Source organism: Oreochromis niloticus, linkage group LG14 (genome assembly GCF_001858045.2).
Source record: "Oreochromis niloticus isolate F11D_XX linkage group LG14, O_niloticus_UMD_NMBU, whole genome shotgun sequence".
In the NCBI taxonomy this organism is placed as follows: domain Eukaryota; kingdom Metazoa; phylum Chordata; class Actinopteri; order Cichliformes; family Cichlidae; genus Oreochromis; species Oreochromis niloticus.
The window spans coordinates 38290242-38316055 of record NC_031979.2 but is presented as its reverse complement, the minus strand read 5'-3'; the positions used below and the strand labels follow the sequence as shown (position 1 = coordinate 38316055).

General features: G+C 43.8%; 1 protein-coding gene and 2 long non-coding RNA genes across 3 annotated transcripts; 2 read left to right on the top strand and 1 right to left on the bottom strand.

Moving 5' to 3' along the window:
• The first annotated feature begins 797 nt into the window (after positions 1–797).
• LOC106098500 (uncharacterized) lies at positions 798–3739 on the top strand. Its single transcript, XR_001224745.3, has 4 exons — positions 798–926; positions 3051–3293; positions 3366–3560; positions 3646–3739. It is a non-coding gene; the product is annotated as an uncharacterized LOC106098500 (long non-coding RNA).
• A 1277-nt stretch (positions 3740–5016) lies between these two features.
• Positions 5017–23250, bottom strand: LOC112842212 (uncharacterized). Its single transcript, XM_025898544.1, has 2 exons — positions 23240–23250; positions 5017–10060 (listed from the first exon to the last, which is right to left on the bottom strand). Exon 2 carries the CDS (start codon positions 9685–9687, stop codon positions 5314–5316), a length of 4374 nt encoding a protein of 1457 aa, XP_025754329.1. The 5' UTR covers positions 9688–10060; positions 23240–23250; the 3' UTR covers positions 5017–5313.
• On the top strand, positions 22682–25396 carry LOC112842213 (uncharacterized). The gene is made up of 3 exons (XR_003213942.1): positions 22682–22756; positions 23848–24054; positions 25278–25396. It is a non-coding gene; the product is annotated as an uncharacterized LOC112842213 (long non-coding RNA).
• The last annotated feature ends 418 nt before the right edge of the window (positions 25397–25814 follow it).

Sequence of the window (25814 nt, the reverse complement as noted above, 5' to 3'; positions counted from 1 at the left end):
TCCAAGGCTGCAATCAACAGCAGCCTTCTGGAAAATTTCTCCACCCTGGTGTTTTCCTCTTTTTCACGGGCTAAAGTGTTTGCCCGTTTTGCAGCTCATAATAAATCCATTAAGAAGCATAAGGTCCACTGAGTTCACAGCACCGGGATGCTTCTGATGGGTCTCATTTCCCCAACCTCTATCATATTCCACACATCTAGACGGTTTGATTACTTGGAGAGAAAGATGAAGGACAGCAGCAGTATGTCTCGTGCTTGTTGTAGGCGGTAATAATCATTTCACACAGGACACACAACGGCTCTTGTTTAAATGTCTACAACAGTGGGTTTTTTCAGGTTTGGGCTCAGCCACTTAGTTCCAGTGAAAGGAATTCGTAATGCTTCAGCATACCATGACATTGCGGACAATTTCATGTGCACGAGCGCACAAAGCAAGGTCCATAAAGACATGGATGAGTGAGGTTGGTGTGGAAGAACTTGACTGGCCTGCACAGAGTCCTGACCCAATGGAACTAGAGCAGAGACTGCGAGCCAGACCTTCTCATCCAACATCAGTGTCTGACCTCATAAATGTACTTCTAAACGAACGGTTAGAAATTCCCATAAAAACTCCTAAACTTTGTAGAAAGCATCCCAGAAGAGTTGAAACTGTTATAGCTGCAAAGGGTGGGCTGATATCATATTATACCCAGTGGATTACGAGTGGGATGTGTGAAGACAGATGAGCAAATACTTTGGCAATAGGTTGCTTGACGCTTGCAGGTGAGTCGACGGAGCAACTTTGCTGTTCCAGCTCATGGCACCAGTGCAGGAGAGAGTCTGGCACGGCTGTCTGAGGTGATCATCTCCCCCAGTTTCTTGCTGGTTCATGTGTTTCCACTGGCTCAATCGCAGGTGCATTTCCATGCAGTTTTTCTTCCTTCCCCGGTGAGTCTGTTTTTGCCAGAAAGGCTAAACTCTCTGAACTGTGAAATGCATGAGCCCGTGTAAATATGTTGAATTTTACTTTCAGACTGCTGTTGTAAACTTGAAACTACAACACAGAAAAATGCACAAGTACATTTAAATGCATGAATTTATTTGCATGTATTTCACAGACAGCATAAGAGATGAACATAGTGCTGAAATGGAGAAGCACAAATGTCTATGTGACTTGGAACCATAGCTCTGTTCCTCTTTTGTTGTGCACAATAAGCTACCTGGCAGGAACGTAAAGGCAGCAGCAAGTTAACATTTGCTAAATATCACTGACTTCATGGAGAAATGTTCTGAATCACTTCAGTGCAAAGTCTCCTCATTTGTACCGGCAGAAGTAAATTATTGTGCATACGCAGGAAATCTGCTCTGCATTTGTTCTACAAATCAAAGCTGATTGTGAGACTTGTTTTTTTATGTTCAGAGATTGTATTATAGAGTGCAAACAGGAATAAACTTTTCTTTAGAAAATGTCAATCCTGTTCACAGAAAGCAATCCACAACACGATTAAGAAAAAACAAACAAACACACAATTTCTTTTCAAGCAGTGGTGAAAATAACCATCAGGCCCCTGCAGCTGGGTTCTACTGGTCAGGGAAGACTTTGTCAGCTGAGTCAGTTCAGCTCTGTTTGATCTAAATGAACTCAGAAGTGCCTTTTAGCAAAACCATATTGGTCTTTTGTTAGCACAGATGTTTTGGGGAGAAACACGCACGTTGCTTGAGTTTGTAATAAATCATTAATGTCTTTGTAAACAGCAGTGTAATAAAGCAGCTAATGTCCAGGGAGCAGGCCATTACGGCGAAATCAACCCCTTCAGGCCTCATGTTGGGTACTGAATCAAACTGTCAGGCCTAATTTAACCGTAATGACCAATGAACTGCACAGTTCTCATTGCATATTATGGACGAGATAGCGTTTGTTGGTTTGGTGCCTGATTTCACAGCAAAACAATAAAAATTAAGGACCAACAGCATCATATATTGCTTTTAGCATTTTTAGCATTGAACTATTGATTGATAACAGAGAGACTAATGAGAGCCTGACAGTCCAATGACATGATAAAACTACTCTGATCTGAACTGAATGTTGTGTTTGTAAATCATGTGTCATGGCTTTAATAACACAAAAAAATTATAGCATGTTCAGTCTGGTATAAAGCCAGGCCTTGAGGGACCCATCATGGATGTTTAACACAACAAACATGCTTTTAAAATAGTAAGTAGGTTAAACAAAACTAAAGAGACCTGGAATTCCAACATCCCCGGACGAGATGGAGGAAGTGGCTGGGAAAAAGGAAGTGTGAGCATTTCAACTTAAACTGGTGCCACTGCCACCTGGACCTGGATAGATGGCCCGAAAATTGAGGGATGGATGGGATAACTGGCACTGATCAACCAAGGGAGCAAACTGCTGCTTTTGTGGATAACTGATAAATATTTGTACTGTGATGCCATGAATTGTTACCCTTGAGTCTATTATGTTCACTTACAGGATCAGAATTTTATTTCATTGTGTGGTAGACTGGGTTTACATCCTAAAACAGGCTTAACAACTTCTTCCTGAAAGGCTCCATTTTGTGGTTTTTAAAACACCCCTCCAGAAAACATCCGTCTCTTCCAACCGGTCAGCTGAAATTTTGACCTCTCAGCTGTAAAAGGCTGCCTGGCTGCAGTTTGTGAATACGATAACACGAAAACGAAGCGAGCTAGGAGTTTCAAACTGATACATTCGGTGTACCTACCAAGAAAAATCTTGGAGGAGTTTGAATTTTAGTGACCGGTTGCCAGAATTTTCTAAATGATTTGTATCATGACCATTTAGTTTTTGTCTTGTGGACTATGAGAGACGCTAAAGCCAGCATCGCTTATGTTGCACTATTAAGGGAAGCTGACAGGAACACAGAGTAACCCAAAGTCTTTTCTTAAAGGTTTGCACTACCTATGATACCGTATGAGAATCGTCCTGTTTTCATTCCTCTTGTCTCCTATTCAGGAAACTGATAAAGTAATTACTATGAAAGGGTTTATATGAACCCAAATTATAATGTTTTGTTTGTGTTATTCCTGTGACAGACTGGCGACCTGTCCACGGTGCACCATGCCACTTACCCTGTGGTAGTTGGGATAGATTCCACCCTCCTACAACCCCCATAAGGATAAGCAGGAGAGAAGTAATGTATGGTGTCATGTTCTGTGGGAGTGTCTGGGATTTTCCAGGGTGTGGTGTCCAGACCATCCTCCAAGGCAGAGTTTTCAGCGCCTCACCTGCTCCTCATCCTGCATGCTTCACATCGCCAGTTTGTCCTGCTACCCCTGGTGGTAACTTGGCTTCGTAGTGTTCTGCTCCATGTTCCTCTACCTGGATCTAACACTGCTCTCTGTCCTCAGTTTCCACCAGATTCACCTCCTGCCACGTTCACACTCCAGTGCTGGTCTGAACTGCTCCAACTACAACAGCCAGGTCTCAAAGCTGCGCTCCTGCCCGTCTTTACTCGTCTGGACTAGATATCGTTCTTTACTGTGCTCAGCCCACCGGACACTCTCATGGACACCTCCCCCAGGACTCAAAATCTCCAACTGGAAGTATGAACACCGCACGGCAGTACGTACTCACCTCTGGTCATTCTCTTGCCTTCCTGCCCAGTAACCTCCCTGTCGTTTGTTGCAGAGCTCCCCCTCCCTTGGTTCTTCGTGTTCTCCCCTGTGTTTACGCGTTTCTCGGCCCTTGACTGTCCTCAGCTCTGCGTCCCCTGTTTCAGTTTTTAACCATGTTCTTGTTTAAGTTCACATTTTTGTAAATAAAACCTTGTAAATAGTTTAACTCATGTACTGAGTCTGCATTTGGGTGATTCTTGTATTTCCACCAGTTTGTGACAGATGGATGGATACAATCTTTTGTTTTAATCAATTCAAGTAGCTTTAATGCTTAAACTCAATCCAAACAACAGACAAGGGAAACATCTAACACAAAGTAAAAGGAAACTTAAAATGAAAGTCCTGCATGATCCAGACCCCAGCATTCAGCTCACTCTGCTAACAGACGTTACTCCACTGACTGTGGACTTATTTGGCTGTGGCATGTTTCTAGACATTAGCTAAGAAGACCGGGCTTTCTGGGACCAAATGCATTCCCCTAGACGCATGAGTAAGAATGCATTGAAGTTACATGGAAACAGAGCTTTTCCTTTGAAGTTGAAATAAATCCATTTGTGCGTCTCGTGGTGTCAGCAAGCTAACCATCAATATATCACTCAAGAAAACAGTTCAAGGCTTAATGTGTGAAGACAGAGTCTCTTCAAACATGTAGATACAAACGGCACCGACCCGTCATAGTAGCAGTGCAGAGTTTAATTACTGAGCCTGACAATAATAAGGAACACTGGGGGGACTTTAGTAAGGAGGAAGCCTCATGGGAGCTTTTAGACTCATCACAGAATGTATCATCTGTACAGACTCATGGATCTGGCTTTTAACCACAGCAGGGTTCAGAGAAGCACACAGGGACCAGAATGCAGCCTGACAGCACTGGCACGACCCAGTAATGTACAGCAGCAGTTACTCCTAACACTCCAGCTGTGATGCAGTTTGCTGCGTCGGGAGTTTCTTAAAGCAGTAAAAAAATTAATAAAATAAAAATATGTGTTTACACCAGAGCTGATTCTACTCAGATTAGATTTGTATTTCTAATGTGTACAAATACAAAAGAACTTTTATTTATTGATTACCCTGGACAGTGGACACACACACACACACACACACACACACACGCTGATCTCAAACTTTATAATTACACACTGTCATAACGTCCTCTTTATTGTAGCCCCCTTTAATTTTAGGCTGTCAGTCTGAAATTAAAGGGGTAATTAATCTGGCATTGATCAGCTGGTGTGGCAGAGTGGGAAGCAACAAGTCTCCCCTTCAGTCCTTTGAAACGCAGACCTGCAGTTTTATATTCTTGTTGTAATATATGTTTGCACTGATTGCCGATCACGCTTCAACTGAGTCGTCCTCGGTCAGAAGGAATGGTACTCCACAGTGACGTAGTTCAAATAACTTTAATAAGGAGGTGGCAGATGACATCAACAGGATGTACAGCTTTGGTGGGGAAGCGATGGCATTACAGCATTCACATGCAGGTAAAGGGAGTGTGAGTGTGTATATGAGTGTGTGTGGTCATCTCTCATCTGTGCAGAACTGCGCTGAACACATTCCCAACCGGAAGTACAGATACCGAGGTGCATCATGGGTAACGTAGTCTAAACAGTTAAAGTGACCAAGCGGACTTTTAACAGCCGCCCCTGTATTTGTATGGAAATACACACATGCTAAAGTCCTTCTATTTTGAAACAGTATCATCTGAGTCCTCAGGAACTTTGGGAAGTTCCACCAGCTTAGTTACCGGGCGAACATAGATACTGTCTTTAACCTTGACTTCGGCAGCTCGAACAATGCCATCAGTCCCTGGAAAAACTTGGGAAATGGTACCCACAGGCCAAAGGCCTCTAGGCAGATTAGCGTCCACAATCATAACAGCTTGTCCCACGGCCATGTTGTCAGTGGACTTCCTCCATTTCTGTCGGAGTTGCAGTCCTGGGAGGTAGTTCTGTATGAACCGCTTCCAGAAGTGGTCGCTGATGACCTGACTGTGTCTCCATCTTCTGGTTGAAAGAGTACCTGAGGGGCCGTAAACTGCCTGGGGCAGTGCTGAATCATGCCGCCCCATCAAGAGAAGATTTGGTGTGATGGGATCTGGGTCAGCTATGTCAGCTGATGCATGGCCGAGTGGTTTTGAGTTCAAAATGCCCTCAATCTCTATGAGGGCTGTGAGTAGGACTTCTTCGGCCACAACTTGGTCCTTCAGGACTACTTGAAGAGCTGACTTCACTGCTCTGATTTCCCTTTCCCAGGCTCCTCCGAAATGAGGAGAGTGTGGGGGATTGAAGCAGAAGTTGATAGTCTGCTTGGCTAGCTGCTGCTTGAGGTCAGGCTCCATGTTTTCAAACGCCGTTTGGAGTTCTCTGTGACCACCTCTGAAATTGGTCCCTCGATCCGACCACATCTCGTATGGCTTTCCTCGGCGTGCGATAAATCGGCGTAATGACATAAGGAAGGAATCGGTGTCAAGACTAGGGAGGAGATCGAGGTGCACGCATCTGGTTGTAAGACACTTGTAGATAATTCCCCAGCGTTTCTCTCTTCTACGACCTATCTTTATCGTGTACGGCCCAAAACAGTCTACGCCCGTTGACCAGAACGGGGGCTTATAGAGTCTCAGCCGTGATGAAGGTAAGTCAGCCATTTTGGGTGTAGAAGGTGAGGCGCGCCATCTCCTACAGTCCACACACTGGTGCTGGTGTTTCTTAATGGCTTGGCGTCCTCTGAGAATCCAATAGGTGCGCCGTATTTCCGCAAACAGCCTCTCTGCACCTGGATGAAGGAGCTGGTCATCATAAGTTTTTATGATGAGCTTGGTCAGGGGATGTTCAGCTGCTAACACAATGGGATGAACACTGTCTGGATCTAAGTCGGCGGCTCGACGGAGGCGGCCTCCGACTCTGATGAGACTGGTCAGACTGTCATATTCAGGGGACAGCACGCTAAGACGGCTGTCTGAGCGGACTGGGTGACCGATCTGGAGGGCTCGGGCCTCCTCTGGGAAGCTGTCAGTCTGAGCCGAGCGAAGCAGCATGGTCTTGGTTTCTAGTTGCTCCGCTGCTGTAATAGGAGTGTCGGCCGCCCCGTGCAGGATCCGATGTGTAGCAGCAATCAGCTCATCTAGTGTGGCATACTGTGTTGGATCCGGTAAGGTCGGGGATACAGAAGCGTGCCCACAGAATGCAGTCTTCCTGAGCTCTGCCTCGCTGCATGCCGGGAACTCTGTTGGCAACTTTGTTTCCAACATAGCTACCGCCTCTCTGTCCTCCTTTGACCGTGTGACCTTCTTCTCTGTCCTGTAGGGGGAAGCGTCTAGTTGCCACAAACGCTTCACATCTTGATGCAGGGCCTCTGCAGGAGAAAGGCACATGTTCAGGCACTGCAGGTCCCCCTCAGATGTAGGCATACTACTGGCCGGCCCCTGGATGGCCCATCCGAGCTTGGTGCAGACGGCTACCGGCCCTTTGGACGACCCCCGAAGGACAGGACGGACAGGGGTGATGAGATGAGCGTTATCTGAGCCAATCAGCACCAAAGGTTGGACCTGGTTGAATCCTTCAATCTGGGCTTTCTGCAAGTGAAGATACTTCTTCTTCAGCTGGTCAGCTGGACATGACTGAGTAGCTAGACTCAGCTGGTCGGCTGTGAAGGCATGTGTTACTTTGTACCTCACTTTGGGCTTAGCCCTTGGTGACACCTGAAATGAGACAAAGCCTCCCTCCATCTGGATTACATCTCGACGGATAGTTCTTAGTGAGAGTGTTGCTTCCTCCTGTTCCAAACCTAGAGATTTAACTGCCGCAGGAAGCACAACAGTCTTCTCTGAGCCGTCATCAAGCACAGCAAATGTGTCCAGAGATTTGCCACCATGATGTAGTTGGATGGGTACTACCTTAAGCATAACACGACCTGAGTGACTTGAATAGTCTAGGTAAACCATACTAGTACTCACAGTTAGTATGTTAGGGTCCCGCTTCTTGGCCTCAACCAGGTCATGGAGCACCGACAAATGCTGGTCACCACAGGTGCTGCACGGCTTCCTCAGAGTACACTGCTCTGGAGAATGTTTACGGCCACAACGCCAGCATTTGGCCTTCTCGGTAATCCAGGTAGCCATAGCTTTGAGGTCTAGCCTTTTGAATCCATCACAGCCATTCAGATAATGCTCTGTCCCTTCACAGTATGGACAATAAGGTTTGAACTTCTGTCTCTTCTTAGGTTGGACTGTCGGATCTGGAGCTGTAGATTCTCCCTCTTGTTTTAGCTTGGCTTGGGCTGGATTTGGGCCGTAGTAGATGGACGCAGATTTGTTGTGTGGCTTGAGCCCTGCTGAGGCTTTGAGTAGGGTTTTCTCTGGACGTGGCTTGTCAGGGGGCATTTGAGAGGCTTGTCTGGATAGCTGAAGGACTTGGGATTTCCGTTCCAGCCATTCTGAGAAGTCGTACATGTTGTACGTTCGGCTGCTGCCAGTGCGGATGATCCCCCGGGTGATACAGTACTCGATGAAGCTGTCTCTGTAGTGCAGGGGGAGCTTGGTAAGCAGTCTGTCCACATGTGAACCACAATGGAGCTCACTGGCTGCTACTTCATCCATGGTACTGAGAAGCCCGACCAGGCTGGACACAGACAGGGACAGGTCTTCAATAGCTTGAGAGTCTCCGGTTCTAATAGGGGGGCAGTTTAATATAGTGCTAAGCTCACTTTGGACTAACTGCCTTGGCTGTCCATACCTCTGCTCTAGCGCCCTCATTGCACTAGTATAGGGAGTGCGGTCGTGAATGTAGCGCTTGGCTACCTGTAGGGCGCTGGGATGCTCTAGATGATCTAATAGGACCTGAAACTTGTAATCTTCTCCCAGATGAGAATGTGGCCCTAAGGTGCTGTCCAGCCCTTTCTTTAATAAGGCGAAGTCACTCTCTCTGCCCGACCTGAAGATCACCAGCTTAGGCTTTGGAATGCCATATGAAGACGCTACCATCATCTCCATCAGGTTTGGTAGAGGCGTTCCTGCTGGGTAAGTTGTGGCAACCTGTGGATTATGGTGTTCAGCAGAGGAAGATGATGGAAAGTTACTTCCTGAGGGATAAGGAACATAGTATTTGCCAGCTGGATCATGCAAAGCTTCAGGATGCAGTATGTTGGGCACAGGGCCATGAGCTTCTGCCCACTGTGATGGCTGGGTCGCAAGTTCTGGTGGACGTGAAGGTTGGTAGGTAGGATCAGCAGGATGTGGTGGTTGCTGCAAGTACACAGGATTAGCTGGATGTCTGGCTTGGAAGACGGGAGCAGCGGGATGTGACGTCTGCTGCAGACTCACTGGGTCCACAGCCTGTGATAGCTGGTGTACTGAAAGATGAGCAGGTTGTAGTGGCTGATCAGCTGGGGATGCAGGATGTAATAGCTGTACTTGGTCTGGCCTGCTTATAAGGAGCTGATGTTCCGATCGCTGATATGAGAAGGGTTCAGCAGTGCATCGTTCAGGTCTCCTGAGTGGCGTCGATGCGGCTACATAAGTGGCAGGGTGCAGCACGGGCTGAGTGTGAAGGCGCACTTTACGAGGAGGTGATGGAGCGGATGTTTCCACTGGCGTCAGCATGTTCACAGGTGTTGTGGTGTCCTGCTCTGAGGGTATTACTGGCACAGTTACTGGCTCTGTGGTGTGATGTAACACCTCACTGCTAGGTTGTAGTGGTGCAACTTCTGTTATGGAGGAACTAGGTTGGAGTTGTTCTAACGCTCCTGTTTCTGGGGGAAGAGGACTGCCAGGTTTAGAAGCCTGCTCCAAACGCTCCACCCGCTTTAGTAATGTCCCACGAGTTTCCTCCATAGATACCTGCAATTGAGTCATGTGACGGAGGACACTGTTCCAGACTGATTCCATCTTCTGCCATCTCGCCTCCTCTTCATTATCGGAGCTGCTTGAACTACTTGGAGCTCTAGATGGCTCGGATGGCTCAGTTAGGTTGTGCTCATAGTCCACCAGATGTCCCGGAAGTTTCTTCTCCCGCTTTGGACGGGGGCTACTTGATGCACCTCTATCCTGAGGGTTTGCCATCTCATTAACTCAGCCAAGGCGATCCGGCTCGAAGGACCACTTGTAATATATGTTTGCACTGATTGCCGATCACGCTTCAACTGAGTCGTCCTCGGTCAGAAGGAATGGTACTCCACAGTGACGTAGTTCAAATAACTTTAATAAGGAGGTGGCAGATGACATCAACAGGATGTACAGCTTTGGTGGGGAAGCGATGGCATTACAGCATTCACATGCAGGTAAAGGGAGTGTGAGTGTGTATATGAGTGTGTGTGGTCATCTCTCATCTGTGCAGAACTGCGCTGAACACATTCCCAACCGGAAGTACAGATACCGAGGTGCATCATGGGTAACGTAGTCTAAACAGTTAAAGTGACCAAGCGGACTTTTAACACTTGTCATCTAAAACATGTTGCTGATTATCATTGGAACTGATTCTATTGGTACTGTTATTGCCAGCAGTAATATTGAGTTATTTGCTGAAATTGATTTATATACATTATATAAAGTCAGATCTTACCCAAATATAAAAATGGTATTTTATCATTCATGTTATGGCATTCATACTTCTTTCATATAATAATACTGCACGAGAAAATGTGGAAGGTTTCAGGCAGTGATGAGATGTTTTATTCACCAGCATTAAATATGGAAAACACAGAAACAATTGAGCTTGCTGTTTGTAGACATATGTTTACATATATTTAATATTCTTTTTATTGAGTGACTGTTTCTGTTTGCACTGAGAGAATTGCACCTTTGTTTTCCTTGTTGAGCGTTTCATTGCTACGGTGACAATAAAGCTGATTCTGACTGTAAAGATCACGCAGACCAAACCCTCACTAAACACAACTTAACACAACAATTTCTGACACAGTTGCATCAAACATCACATCCAATTGGCATTACTAGGAATGAGTTTCTGATGTGAGGCTGTCTCGTTGTGTTTGGTGCCTGCTGCTCTCTCCTCGTGTCTCTTTCTCACCTTCTGAACTTGCGGTGCTGGGAGTGAGGGACTGACACACGAGGAGAGGAATCAAGGAGTTGAGGAGCCGAGGATGTACAATTTGGGCAGTGACAGAGGGAGGAAAGATAAACTCTAGTACCACACTTAAAATGTTCCACCCATCAGCTTATAAACTCAAAGCTTCCTACTGATCACTTCAGAGAAAAAATTAAAAATGATCATGTTTGACTGCCAACATGGAAACACTAATCATTAAAGTTAAATCTCTGTGTGCTTGTATTCAGTGTGTACATGTGTTGGAGAAATTATTACAATTACAATTACAAGCATCGTTTCACAGATGTTGTTTTATCTCCTTAATTTGTCATAAAATAATAACATCACTAAACCGCTTGACAGCTATTCATGCGAGTTTGTCTTTGAACCTGTAAAATGGAGCGACAGTGTAAAATCGCAAAACAATTGTTTTGGTGTACAAAGGAGAAATGATATAAATGATGTCACACCTACCGAAGGACCAGAGTGAAAGTATTCTCTCACTCGGCAGTTGCCTCTGAAATATTTGTCAAAATCAAAACAATGAACCTCAGTAAGTGTTGCGAGTCCTCCAGGCCTCATGTTGGGTACCGAATCACACTGTCAGCTCTAATTTAAGCACAATGTCTGACATACTGGAACAAGTGCTTATGAGCTTATGTGCATATTTTCTTGTTTGTCCTACAGGAATAGAGGGTTCCCCTGAACCAGTCACTGTGCATTATGTCTGCGTGCGTAGCAACATTTAAGTGACTTTAAGTGACTTGTGGAACAGTTGACGTATGATTTCGTTTTCCAGATATTAATAATTAGAACTGAAGTAAGGAAAACTCAGATGCCTGAACAGTCCAACACTTCTGGACATTTTCTGGAAAATAATCCAGGATAAGAAGAACATTTTTCATTGGATTTTTATTTAATAGAATATTGTGTTTTTTACCGTCCTACCCATGTCTGCGTATTACTGACAATCACCATTACTGATTTCATTCACTCTCCTTTTCTCTGTAGTGTCATCTCCTCATGTTTACTGTGTACCTTCTCATCTGTGGCTTCTCTTGTTTCTTATCGGTTTAAAATACATCCTTTCATCAGGAACGGATTCTGTGAACAGATTTTGTGGTGTTGTATTTTCATTTTTCTCATTTATATTTTTCTAACTTACTGTTTCTCCTGCAGAAAGAAAATTCCCTTCACCACAAGCTCTGTGACAATGCAGAGATTAATAAACCTCAGGTTATTAATTTCATGCAGCACAATCAGGAGCTCCACTCTCGCCTCCTCACCCTGCTTGGAGTGTGCCTCTGTGTGCCCTCCTGCTTTACTGAATTCAAATATATATTTGAGATATGCACATTTTTATGTTAATGCATGCATTTGTGGGGAACGTGTCCCTTATTTATAGCACTAGCTTTCATAAGTGCTGATAAGCAGAATAACTTCAACGCATCAGTAAACACTTGTGTGTTACGTGCATGTGTGTGTCCTTTTGTATGTGCATCATACTAATCATTTTAACAAGTTTTGCAGCTCCTGATATACAAAGTGGAGAAAAAAAAGTTGGTTTCATTACGTTTGTGTGCAGATATTTGTGTGTCCTTCCTACAATAGTGCTTATTTTCACTGCCCATGATAAGCATAATAAAATGTCAACTTATCCATAAATCCTGCTTGTGTTTCCTGTGTGCCTGCTGAGATAGCAGCAAAGCACACATGGGAAATACATGCAATGAACAAAGAGGCTGAGGTTTGGATTACTGGGCTTTTTCTGAATAATGATGTTGTTTTTGCCTACTCTTGTCCAGTTTGACTGAGATGCCCAGATGAGTCTTTCCTGACCAATTACCTTTTGAGAACATGAAGATTTTAAAGGATGATTGAGTGCTCATTCTTCATGATGGAAGCAGACTGTATGGAGTGAGGAGGTGAACCCAAGTGCAGACACGCCAAACTAAACTTGAGTTTAATAAAGGGCGAGACGTTTATTGGAGGCTGATAAAACAGTACGAAAACAACGGCAAAGGCGACACTAAGCAATAACCTAAACTGGGAGATCTAAGTCTAAACATAGAATACTCTGGAACGTGAACACAAACACAGAAACCTGACATGAGAAACCCGAAACATGAAGACTTGCACTGAATTTATAAACCTGGGAACATGGCATGACATGGAGGCAAAGCAAACGAATGGACAAGGAATGACAGGAACTCAGGGATTAAATACACACAGGAGGTGAACAGGGAAACACATGTGGAAACAGCTGGTTCGAATGAACAGAATGACGCCACAGGGGAAGTGAAACTAAACACACTGAACATGGAAACACCCGACTCTTCACAATAAAACAGGAAACATAATGAGATGCAGACATGACAACACAAGCTTGATAACATAGGACACACAGACATGAAACATGACAGATTAAGACCCGCAGACTTAACATGACGAACCGACGAGGAACACGCACACTATAAACACACACAGAGGGAAAAGGGGACTGGAGATGAGACATGGACATAACGAAGAACAAACAGAACATGATGGCTGGGGGGAAACACACGTGACAGAAAGCATGGGTCACAAGGGGAAAACATGTAAACAAGAGCAGGAGATGGGAGACAAAGACATTACTGAAGTACACAAAGGGTGAGGGAGGGTGAGGGAGGGCAGGGAGCAAAAACAGAAGAGGAATTTAATGTGCGCGCTGATAGGAGCTTGTCTGTCCAGTCAACTTATACTTTTGGACTTTGTGGACTTGATGGGTTATTACCAGATCCTTGTCTCCCTCCCATCACCCCCAACCGGTCGCAGCAGACGGCTCCACCCTGAGCCTGGTTCTTCCTGTAAAAAGGGAGTTTTTCCTTCCCACTGTCGCCAAAGTGCTTGCTCACAGGGGATCATCTGATTGTTGGAGTTATCTCTGTATGTGTTATTGTAGGGTCTCTACCTTACAATACAAACCATCTTGAGGCGACTGTTGTGCTTTTGTGCTGTATAAAGAAAACTGAATTGGCCTTCATTGATTCTGTAAGAAAGGAAAATATCATTGACTGAAACTAAATGAATCTGAGATGAGGTTTGATGGCCTGGGGATTGCAATCCCTGCCTTCTATTTTCTGCAGGATTGGTTAGACTGATCTTGGTTACAGCCATCATGCAGAAACGAGCCTCAGCACCTCTTGTTCTGAAGGCACGGTAGTTAAAAGTAAGTAAAGTAAACGGACACCTTTGATTGAGGGTCACATGGTGCATCAGACTGACATTTGGATTTTTAAGGATCTTCGCCCTGACCTCCAGGAGAGATTGAGAGAAAACATAGTTTGAGTCTGATCTATGAACTCATATCTATGTTTATGAGATTTGGGTGATGATGGAAATGAGGACAACTGTTGTGGTGGTGGAAGTTTCCAAAATTCATTCCCTTTCTATCATTAGCCTTGTTCTTAGACTGAAACTACTGCTTGTTAGCACTGAAAGGAGCCATCTGTGGCCCTGCAGAATGTGGAGATATTCCAGGCACATCAGAGTGAGGAGACCTCGATCAATCTAGTCACAACAAGCCATCCCAAGGGACAACTGGAACATGCGACTAATGAGAAGGAAGTTTAGGCTACTTAGTTTTACTCCGCTGCCATTGGTCCAGATGTGAATTAGCAGCGGGTAAATGAGTGGATAAAACTTTAATATCAGATATTTTTTGAGATAGATAATCTCCCTGTCAGTCCAGCCAAACATGCGTTTGTCCAATCAGCTGTGGAGAGGATTTATTTCGATGTGAGTGAAACAGCCTTCATCTGTTAAGTAGCCTTCTTGAAATGATGCCTTGTCTGAGCTCATGCCTCTGAAGCCTTGTCAAATCGCAAAGAGAAAAGTGAAAATTGAAAGGTAATCTTCTAGGAGTTGCCCGAAATCTGCCATCTGTCTTCCTCGCCTCTTAGACCTCATGAATTTAGATTTCTTCATGCACGCTAATCCTGATTAGGCTGCTGTGAGGAAAAACTGAAATGCACGCGCCTCTTTTAAAGTTTAGAACATGCACATTAAAACTTCAACGTGCTTTAGTCTTTGCAGTCATTCTTACATTTTCTTTATTTAGGAGCATTTCTATACGACAATTCTATTTCACCTTCCCTAACATGCCGACTCTGTTGTGTGTGAATGTTTCTGCCTCATTTCTTTCCATGTTTAGTCGTTACACAGTTTGTCCATACTTGTGTCTCGGGGGTTTAGTCCTGTTGTGTGTTGGGCTGTGCTGGATGTCTCTGTTTCGTGTCAAACTTCAGGATGCAGTGAATGTTGTTCTGGCATTTGAGAGCACATTATTCAAGCTTCTGCTTCAGAACACACATGGAGTGTGCGAGGAAATATCACAGGCATCCATGAAACCTTTTAACATTACTCTGCATGAAATATTAAAAGTATCATACACAGGTGATTTTCTCCATATGTGGCTGTAATTTTGGAGCCATTTCTTTTCCTTTTAGAGGAAGAAAGAGTGCTGACATTTTTAATAAAGACCTCCTCAAATCACACAGTGCTCACATAAAATATTGAACGCTAAAATCAATACAGCATTAGAAAAAGAAATGAGTTAAGAAAAATTGTGAGGTCACACTGTGAGGGTGACCAGAGTGTTTGTGTGTGACACATTATGGGAGCTAAGAAGTACAGTTTTCATAAAGCAGACTTCAAAAAAATACATTATGATGGTTTCCCAAGCTTCCTCTCTGAGTAAATATAGTGAGCATAAATAGAAAGTGAACGTTTGTTCTTATGCTCAAATGCAGACACTGTGGTGTATTCCCTTTTTCCTTAACTCCAACCATTAACTGTAAGTTTGTTCTGGGTGGCTATCGTTGGGATTCAGTCGTATCTCGGCACATATTTTCTGAGCCACACAGTGAGTTTCTTCCAGGAAGCCAACTCCTCCCTCCTCCAGAGGGAGCACAGGTGGTTCAGTGTCTCCTCCCCCACCCATCAGGGAGGGACGGAGCACTCGGTGTATTTTTAAACCCTAGAATTAGCCCTGCAACAGACTGGCAACCAACTGGTGTAGCCCACCTCTCACCCTATGGCGGCGCCAGCCCCTCCATGACCCTGAATTGGATAAGTGGAAACAGGATGGTTTTATGGACTGATTGAGTTTCGCTTCACATCTTATTGTCTTTGTGCAAAAGTTACAAGTAACTCAAAAGCAAAAACCCACCTGCCCCGTGCTGCACTCGCGTCACACAGCAACTCTTATTTTCACCGTCTGAATTGTGTCGTGTGTTTGTAGGAATCTGGCTTTTTGGTCAAGTAGTGTGACATCAGGTTCACCTGCATGATAACCATGTTATCATGTTAACCATGTGTGTTCTTCTTTAAGATTTAGAAAAGTGTCTGTCCTGCAGTGCTGACTAGAGGCAGTCGAGGAAGGACACATTAGCACAGCCACAGTGCTGCTTTGAATGAGAACTCACCTGATCTCAGTTAATGCAGGAAATTATAAAGAGTTTTAACTCTTCCTCTGATATTCTTCCACCTATCTTAACTAAATATGTCGGTAAAGCCAAAACACCATGATGTCCATGGCAAAAACACTTCGTAACAGGACTTCTCAGACCAGTGGGTGATGTCACAGGTTCTTCAGCCCACAGCAGCTTTCTGTCGTTCGTGGTGAATGCTCACGTGTTGACGTCGAGAGAGATGATGGCAGCAGTCACACACATACAGCTCAACCCAGCTCACCTCTGAGAGATTCATGTGATTCTTTACAGGTAGGGGGGAGAGAGCACTGGGAGGTGGGAGGACATCTGAGGAGACAGAAGAAAGAGAAAGGAGTTAAGAAAAGAGGAGAAAGAGTTTACAGCAGTACAAAGAATGAGGGTGGCCTCAAAGGTTGAAGCTGCAAAATGAGTGACATCACGCGAAGGGTTGAGTGTAAGACAAATAAGGATCATTATGAACTGTGAATCAAGCAAAGCTACTTTCAGTAGAATCCAGGATCGAAAATATGGAGCTTGAAATCAGCATCACTGTCCTCTTTAAAACTGTAGGCTGTAAACCGACGCTCTTCTGCTGCAGCACTTAATCCCACCTGCTGTTACCATGGTAACTTCAGGTATAACCAATCAACTAGACCTGAAATATGAAAGATTAAAGATTTATTACAGATTTTAGTCTTATTTAATGATCTGTTTATGTCCATTTACTGAACTGCTTAACCAAAAGGAGCTTAAAGCCAGCCGGAGAGCCTCTGGTAGGTGTGTTTTAGCGTTTCCCTCTCACTCATCATTCCTCCTCCTTGGAAGGATGATGAGTGAGAGGAGATTATTGACCTACTGTTCTTAACATTGGCATTATTAAGCGTATTTTTGTGCGTGGACAGCTGAGACCTGTGATGTGGCTGCTGAGGTGAAGCTGTAAGCCTCAGCACAGATGGCACAGCAACAACTACGCTGTTGGAGCGCATTAAAACAAGCACAACAAAGCTGTTGTGTGGCAAACAAAAACCCTATTCAAAAACCACAACCGGCATCACAGTTAATTTTCCAGGCTGCTGCTATTTTAAGTAGAAGAAAGGGCTGGCTGAGCAGTGACAGAGGAGCTGGCTGTGTGCTGCGGCACAGCTCAGATGCACGCCAGTTTGCTGTGTCTTTGTGCAGCGCATGTGAACGGCACCAGATTATGTCAAGAGACGCTGCACGTGAAGATAAGTGACGAGTGTTGTTTCTCAAAACTTTCTCAGCCCAGGAAGAAGAGGAGGAGGGCATGACTAACCGTACACTTAGCAGTCTGAAGATCAAAAGTTGCGTTCGATATCTGTGAAGTCTTACGACACTGTAAACAACCCAGAGAGGACAGAGGGAGGGATGTGGAGAGATGAAAGCACGACGCGTGCAGCAGACATCAATACGACACCAGAGACGGAGCTCAGTCGAATATTTGTGTCTCTCTCACACACACACACACACACACACACACACACACACACACACAGGCGTTGTTGTGTCCTGTGCTGCCCAGCGTGTGTGTCTGTGTGTGTGAAGCAGTGTCTTTGTTGAGCAGTCAGGCTGTGAAGCTCTACCTGACCTCACCTCAAATGTTCTGTTGTCAGCTGAGTCACATCTTTACTGCTGAGCAAAGACAAGCACAACAGCCGGGGGGGATTCGGTTCATCCTCGGCCAATAGACGCTCCCCTCCCTACATGCACACAACAATGTGTCACACATATTGTTTGTGCCTTTCTGCAGCGCAACGCTACATCAAAAATAGATGTTTTGAAGTGTAGCAGTGGCTCTTGGCTTTTTAGCAGTGAAACACTGTCCTCCTGGTTTAACAGGTGTTAGACAAACGCTAGTGTCAATGACAGGTGTATTCTGCTGCAAGTACAGCTAACATATATGCTTTTTGTCAATGCAAATCCATTACATTCAATTCTCTGTTGTGTGCATGACACAATATTAGTCAGATGACAGAGTCCCAGCTATTTTTACACTTTTATTCTACCTTTATTTAGGAAAAGACCAGGATGTGGGCCAAAATGCTTATGGCTGAAATATGGCATCTACTTCAGACTTAAGGAACTTGTATTGCAGACTAACAGACTACCCTGCACACTCATCATGAGTCCCTACACTTCTGTTCAACCCTCAGTAAATGTCAAGGCTTGGCTTTTCAGACCTGTGAGCCTCATTCGTCTTTGTACAGTCTGAGTGTATGAATCTCAATTTATTTCCATTAGTCAATTCAAATAAAAGTGATTTGTAATTAGCAAACATTAATAAAATATGACTGATTATTTCTGACAAAGTGTTGGTGTGCGACGAGTTGGAGCAAGAACAGGGTGTCAGATGTGGCCAAGTCTTTGCTGATAACAATAATGTGCAAAGTGCACATTTGAGAAGTTGTGATGGTGCAAATAATGTGTTATTTAAAAAAAAGCTGATTCTGTTCATCTGGACAAACTTTTGTCCCACTGAAAACGCTCCGTCCAGATCAACAGAATCAACTCTTTGGGATTTCTATACCTGGATGATTGAGGATGCATCCAGACAATACGTGGTATTAAAAAAAAAAACATTATTTAAAAACAAAATATGTTTGGGAGATTTGGAAAAAGGATCACTGAGTTGTTGTTGTTGTTGTTGTTGTTGTTGTTGTTGTTGTTGTTGTTGTTGTTGTTGTTGTTGTTGTTGTTGTTGTTGTTGTTGTTGTTGTTGTTGTTGTTGTTGTTGTTGTTGTTGTTGTTGTTGTTGTTGTTGTTGTTGACAATACTAATAGAAGTTTTAAAAGTCTGCAACTTCATAAAAATGTTTGAAAATATATGAAACAAATGTAAAATATGAACAAAATAACGTACATTTTGCTGCCAAGGAGCCAGAAGTTGTTATTTTTAAAGTGCTCTTGAGCAACAGATCCCCAGACTTTTTGAACTCTTTCTTTGGACACAGGCACCTGACCATTTTCATATCACCATTTGTTTATTAAAGAACTTAGAACTGACCTATGAATCATTTAGTTCCTGGAGAACTATTCCTGAAGACTACTTACAAGAACACATCTTATCAGAGTTTAGGCAAAGGGGTGTCCAACTCCAGGCCTCGAGGGCCGGTGTCCTGCAGGTTTTAGATGTGTCCCTCCATCACAGCTGATTCAAATGGCTAAATGACCTCCTGAACATGTCTTGAAGTTCTCCAGAGGCCTGGTAATGAACTAATCATGTGATTCAGGTGTGTTGACCCAGGGTGAGATCTAAAACCTGCAGGACACCGGCCCTCGAGGCCTGGAGTTGGACACCCCTGCTTTAAGCTGTGCTGAAGAATAAAGGTGGTCATACCAAATATTGGATTTCAAATATAGAATTAAAAAAACAAAACAAAGTTTCCTCCTTATATTCTCCTTTTACATGCATGCAGGCACATTTCACAAAAGAAAAAAAGAAGGTGAAGCTTAGTGATCGTCACGGCTAACGGGGTGAGCCGTGTGGAGGGAATAAATGAGGACCCAAGAGCAGGCACTTGCTGAGATGCGAAGGAGGTTGATTGCAAAATAAAACACAAGGAGAGAATGGCAAAACAGAACTTAAGATAATCTATACTGGGGGAAACTAAACAGCAAACCTGAACACGAAGTAAGGTGAGCAGAAGCACATGAAGGTGGACAGCAGGGAGAACACACGGTAGCTACACAGACGGACCAGCAAACAGCACACGAGTTGACATGACTTAAATACACACTGAAGAACACAGGGAGATTACACACAGGTGGGGAACACAGCTGGACCTGATGAGCCTGACGAGATGGGGGGAAGCAAAACTGAATACACTGACATGGACCTTCAAAGTAAAACAGGAAACAAGAAACAATTTACAAAGACGCAGACTAGACACTGAACTAAACCAACACTAAACACGAGGGCACAAGACACAAAACCTAAGAACAAAACCCTAAACCGGAATAAACTGAAACATAGAATTACGATAATAATCAACAAAGCATAACAAGAGAATCAGAATACAAACCATAATACAGAAAAATATAAGAAACTGAAATTGCTGGGTCAAAATGACCCAGAACCGTGACAGTGATTTACCAGCGGATCTATGTACCTGCTCTCACCTGTCATCATGGGTACAGAGCATGTTTGCAGATACAAGTGGATGACGTGGGTTTTCTCTATTATTTTAATAATTAAAGAATTGTTTTGGAAGTAGACGTCACTCCATATTTTGTTGTCCCATCACTGTGTAGATGATGCTGATGGGGTAAAGCCTGGAAGCAGGAAGTTGTGGCTGTAACCTTATCATCCTGAAGCATAAGGTGCTGATCGAAATCTGATGGGCTAAATAATCACAAGTCTGGAAAAGAGAAGGACACAAACACGGTGACATTTAAAGCACGGCCTCTGAGGAGGAACACGGCCAGAAAGATCACTGGTCAGACATGACTTCAGAAATGAAAGGAGGGATTTTGGGGACAGAATAAGTGATGGGTGATATGGAAGTGAGAATTGGGAGAATCGTGTGAATTCCCAGACGAATTAGTGAGAGATAGAAAGATCATTCATTGTTACCCACAGTAGAGGTTCATGTGTCACCAGGATTTCAGGGCAATGCATTTGTCAAGAATTTGCAAAAAAATCTTGAAATAAGTTTAGTCTCAGATGCTGAGACACATCTACTCTGTTTTACTTTAACAATTTCACTAGGCGGGAGTTAAATATGTTCACATGAACCATTAATAGTGTATTAATAGGAGTTTACACTGTAACCCTCTGCTGAGTTGCCAAAGCTTCGTTCCAAGTGTTTCGCTCACTGTGTGGATTCTCACCCACTGCATCTGCAAAGCCACCAGCTTTGTGGAGGACCCCACACACCCCTCACACACACTCTTCACCCTGCTGCCTTCTGGAAAGAGGAACCGGGAGCATCCGGGCCCTCACTGCCAGACTGTGACACAGTTTCTTCCACCAGGCTGTCAGACTCCTGAACACTCAGTGACTGGACTGACACACACACACACACACACACACACACACCTTCATACACTAAGTTACTTTGTGCACAGTGCTCAGTCTTTTGCAGAGTCATTGTTGCACTTTTCTTTTGTGAAGTTGTCTCTGTATCGTTCTGTTCTGTCTGGTGTTGCACCGTCTTTGTTTTGTGTTTTGTAATTTTTGCACACTTGCACTGTCTGTCGTCCTGTGTTTGTCTGTCATATGTAGCACGGTGGTCTTGGAGGAACATTGTCTTGTTTCACTGTGCACTGTACCGCTGCACATGGCTGGAATGACAATAAGGCCACTTGACTTGACTCAGAACTGTATTCTGTATTTACAGCTTGTTGATCGGGTCCTTTGTCGTGATGATTTTGGGGGTTTGGTGAGTGAATTATGCTTATGTGGGTTTACAAAGGAAGATTTACTTTTTTGACCTAAATAGAGCCAAAATACAAAGTAAATGTTTCAGACAGATTTGAATGTAACCATCTTGAGTGTGCACTCAGTGTTTGGCCTTGAATCTTCTGCAAACCAAGCACCACAGCAGCCCATTTTCACTAATTATCTTCACTCAGACAGGGAGGCTTCAAATTAGTGACATCAGCTGTTGAAACACTTGGTTGGAATGAAAGCCTGTGCATTGTGCCATGAGGTCTGGACACCACAGGCTGCTGTGAAACGTCTCTTTGTTGCTCCAGGTTCAGAACTCACTACAAACATCTCAAACTGTGTTGTTACCCTTTGCACAGAAGACAAATGAATAGGTACACATACTCCCCATTAAATAAACACAATCAAGCTTTTCTTCTTCCTTTTAACAAGGATAAAAAAAAACTCACACAAACCTTTCTACATCTACCTTTACAGCCTCCTTCTGTCTTTACATTTGGACACTAAAACACACCAAACATGTCAGAGTAACTCGTGGCACATTTTACCTTTTACAGCACTTCAGTTTCATTTTTGAAGGCGTCTGTAGCCTGTAAGCTTTTCCTGTGAGGCAAAGGGAGGAAGTAAGGAAGTGCTTTTTAATGCAGAAACAAATATAAACAAAAGAAAAACTCCTGTCCCTGAAGTGGCTCTCTTATCCCCACCTCACAAAGCTTAATCTCATTTCCACACTTGATAGCATAAACTGCTAAATAGCCTCCACTCTTTCCTGTTGTTTAACCAGTGAGGGGTGTGTGGAGAGCCAGGCAGGGGGACAGATTTATAGATATATATATACAACTTCTTTTCCTCTTAATTATTCCAATTCACGTGTTTTTAGGTAAACACTGTTTGAAACAAGGTGGTCAGCATCTATAAAAGAGCCACGGACGATGAGATGGTGACATCTCACACTGATTAGTGTTCAGATTACGATGCTGTGTTCTCCAACTGTGATAAAGAAAGGGACAGCTGTGCTTCTGATGGATTTTCGTTGTGAGGAATATGTAAGAACCCCTTAAACTCTGAGTTTGTGTGTCTCAGGATCTCGATGGGAGAGCGATGGGAGGGACGAGTGTGTGATAAACAGCAGGAGGTTGGCAGCCATAACACAGGCTTTACACCACCAATGAGTCTCTTTTGTAAGGTGGCTGGGATCAACCTGAGAGGTGTAAGTAAGGATCTCGCACATTCATTCCCATCCTCTCAAAGCCAGTACTTTATCTAAAACAAGAGAACTTTTTTAGTTTAACATCAGGCATCAACACCAGTCCATAAAACATCTGAGAACTCAAAATACAGTTTGTGCTCGATAGCCCGAGGTGCACACACCTGCCTATAAGAGGTAATAACAAGATCGGTGAAAGCAGTCCAATCCTGCTCTGGGAAAACACAACAAACCTGAAGATGTGTTTGGTGCTTTCAGCTGTTTCAGTTCAATCCTTGACAGAGCTGCACACGTCCACATGTGTGACACAACAGCAGTGACTTTGATCACAATCGATCATTGTCCCAAAAACGGTTCAGTTTTTTATCTGGTCAGTATCTCCAGGTAAACAGTTAAAGCAGTAATAGTAGAAGTAGCAGCAGTATTTACAGAGCGCATCGACGTGTACCACAACTGTCCCGACTGTTCACTGGTGACAATGACAACAAGACTGTAAATAGATGGATGTGTCGTATGCTGACAGAGAGATGGTGCCAGGCTATTTAAAGGTCCCCTTCACCCAAATAATCTCACCCACCCACTCACCTTACGGCTCACTGCCTCACCCACAGAGTCATGAACTAAAAGCTGTTGTATGATGTCCTGATATTTCACAATAGCTTTTCAGAAGTCATTGCTTCAACTGCTTATTGATAAAATGTCTCCAAACTTTAGCGTTTGCATGCAGGAACCTGAACGCTGCCGTGTTCCTGCTGCACTTTGATCCAGCGTCACCTTTACTCTTGTCAATGATGCATCTTCCATATTAATAGAAGCAGATGCTGTTTTAGGTGCATTATTTCTTATTGTTGTTGTAGTGTGCTAATGGCATTGGAGGTATTGTGCTTCAGTGTGGGGTTTTTTTTGCAGCAGTTGTCCTTGGCCCCTTAGTTCCAGTGAAAAGAAGTCTTAATGCTTCAGCACACCAAGAAATATGGGGAAATTTCATTTTATATAAATGCAATAAAACTGACCTGAATTGGATGGAAGGTTCTGTCTTCACTTACTTTATATTGACAACTTTCAGGTGCCATAAACTCTTTTTTTTTTTACAGGAACTACGAACAAAGCAGCTGATAAACAAAAGCCAACAACAGAGCAGCAGAATCGAGGGAAAACCTCGTCTGACAGTGGTGGAGGAGTCTAGTGATCAATAGGCTAACCTCGAGGACCTAAAATAATCAGCAGAGCATCAACAAAAAGAAACATCTGAACCACAGATGGCTGATCATCAGTGGTGGTTACAAATATCAGGCAGTGAGGTAAGAAGGTGTCAGTTACAGTTACACTCACAAATATTTCCCTTTAGCCTGTTCCCACCATTCTCTCCCTGAAATGTGCAGAACTGAGCCTCACAGAGAAGCAAGTGCAGACACACAGCTGTGAGGCTTTTCTCTGTCAAAACAGCAGCATGAAAAACTTGGATCAGGTGGCAACAATCATTAGTTCATTTCAAAGCATTCAATCATTTTTATTGTTTTCAGGTTGGGAAATATTTGCCACAGGACAATGAAGCTGAAGGGAACGTAATTTGTGGTGTTCAAACTCAACACATATTTCCAGAAATAAAATGCACCTCACGGGAGCAATTTTTCCATGTTTTCCTGCTTCAGTAAAACACACACGAGCAGACAAAGTAGTTTACTAAGAGGCATGCTGCCCTCCCAACTGCCAGAGGGAAATAACCTGTCACCTTTTAAATTATGTCGACCTAAAAAAGAATTTCAACAGCTTGAATAACACGTTCGTTCACTTTAAAAAGACCCGAGACAATCAACAATAACAGTTGTGAGAGTGTGACGCAGACCCTGGGGCATTTCTGTAGGTTTTACAGTGGTTTGTGAACTGCCTAAAAGAGTTTCTCTTTATTTTGCTGAGGCCAACTAACTGTAATGTCAGGAGGTGGACACAAAGCACACACTTGTCCATTTGTAAAATCTCAAGCTCCACAGAAAGAAAACACACTGACGAGTGCCGATTGTGAGTGGAGAGAGATGGGGATGGACACCTGACACTGGAAAAAATGACACGTTAGGGAGAAAAACAAGCCAGGCCCTCGAGTCTACCCACGTTTCATCTTGACATTGTTCACATCTGAGGCTGTGGACAGGCTGCCAATATAACACAGAAAAGGCGCAGCGAGGCACAGGCGGGGCGAGACCTGCCTCACAAAAACTCTGCAAACATGTTAAAAAGATGACCTGTGTGGGCGTCTGACGATGACACTCAGCTGAAAAGTGACGACATGTAAAGACTGAAGGCTAAAATACTTTACATGGCTCCAGCAAGCATTATTCCTGCCCCAGCATTGTTAAATCATCAAAGCAGTGAGAAAGACATGTACCATAGAAACTATGACTCATGGTTAGCATGCTGAGCTAACCATGAGCAAAGGTCAAAATTTATTTACAACACACAGATTTTCCATTTTGAATTGAATTTTATTTGCAAATATTTACTCACTTATTTTCTGTGTTTTGTGCAGAACTGTTGACATCAGTTATCAGAAGGTCAGTTTTAAAGGGGAACTAGATCAGAGATCAGGGCGAGTTTACTGGCAGGACTTTGGATCTGAGCACTGCTGTCAGTCCCTTCACCAAGCACAGGGCCCGGCAGAGCTCTGATACGTGAGTAGGTTTTGCTTTTGTAAAGAGGGCTTGTTGAGGACTTGTTCTTCAACCACTTAGATAGGTTGAAAATATGCATTCATAATATATGTGATACATTTAAGGAGCGGGTCCACTGAAATTAAGTGATGAATGAGGAATTTTATTAATGAGTAAATGGTACGGTGACCTGTGGCTGATGTGCTTCTCTTGTTTGTTCTTTACTTACAGACATCTTAGTCGTGTTGTTGTGTTTGTGTTACTTTAGTAAGGATACATCTGAGTTTAGAGCATAGCCTTAAATAAATGTGACCACTGAGTGTGGTTCTGTCCATGGTGCTGATCAAAGCTTGAATGATGCTGTTGATGTGTGTGTGTGTGTGTGTGTGTGTGTGTGTGTGTGTGTGTGTGTGTGT

Excerpts from the sequence above, each read along its gene's own strand:
- LOC112842212 (XM_025898544.1), bottom strand. The coding sequence starts at position 9,687 with ATGGCAAACCCTCAGGATAGAGGTGCATCAAGTAGCCCCCGTCCAAAG.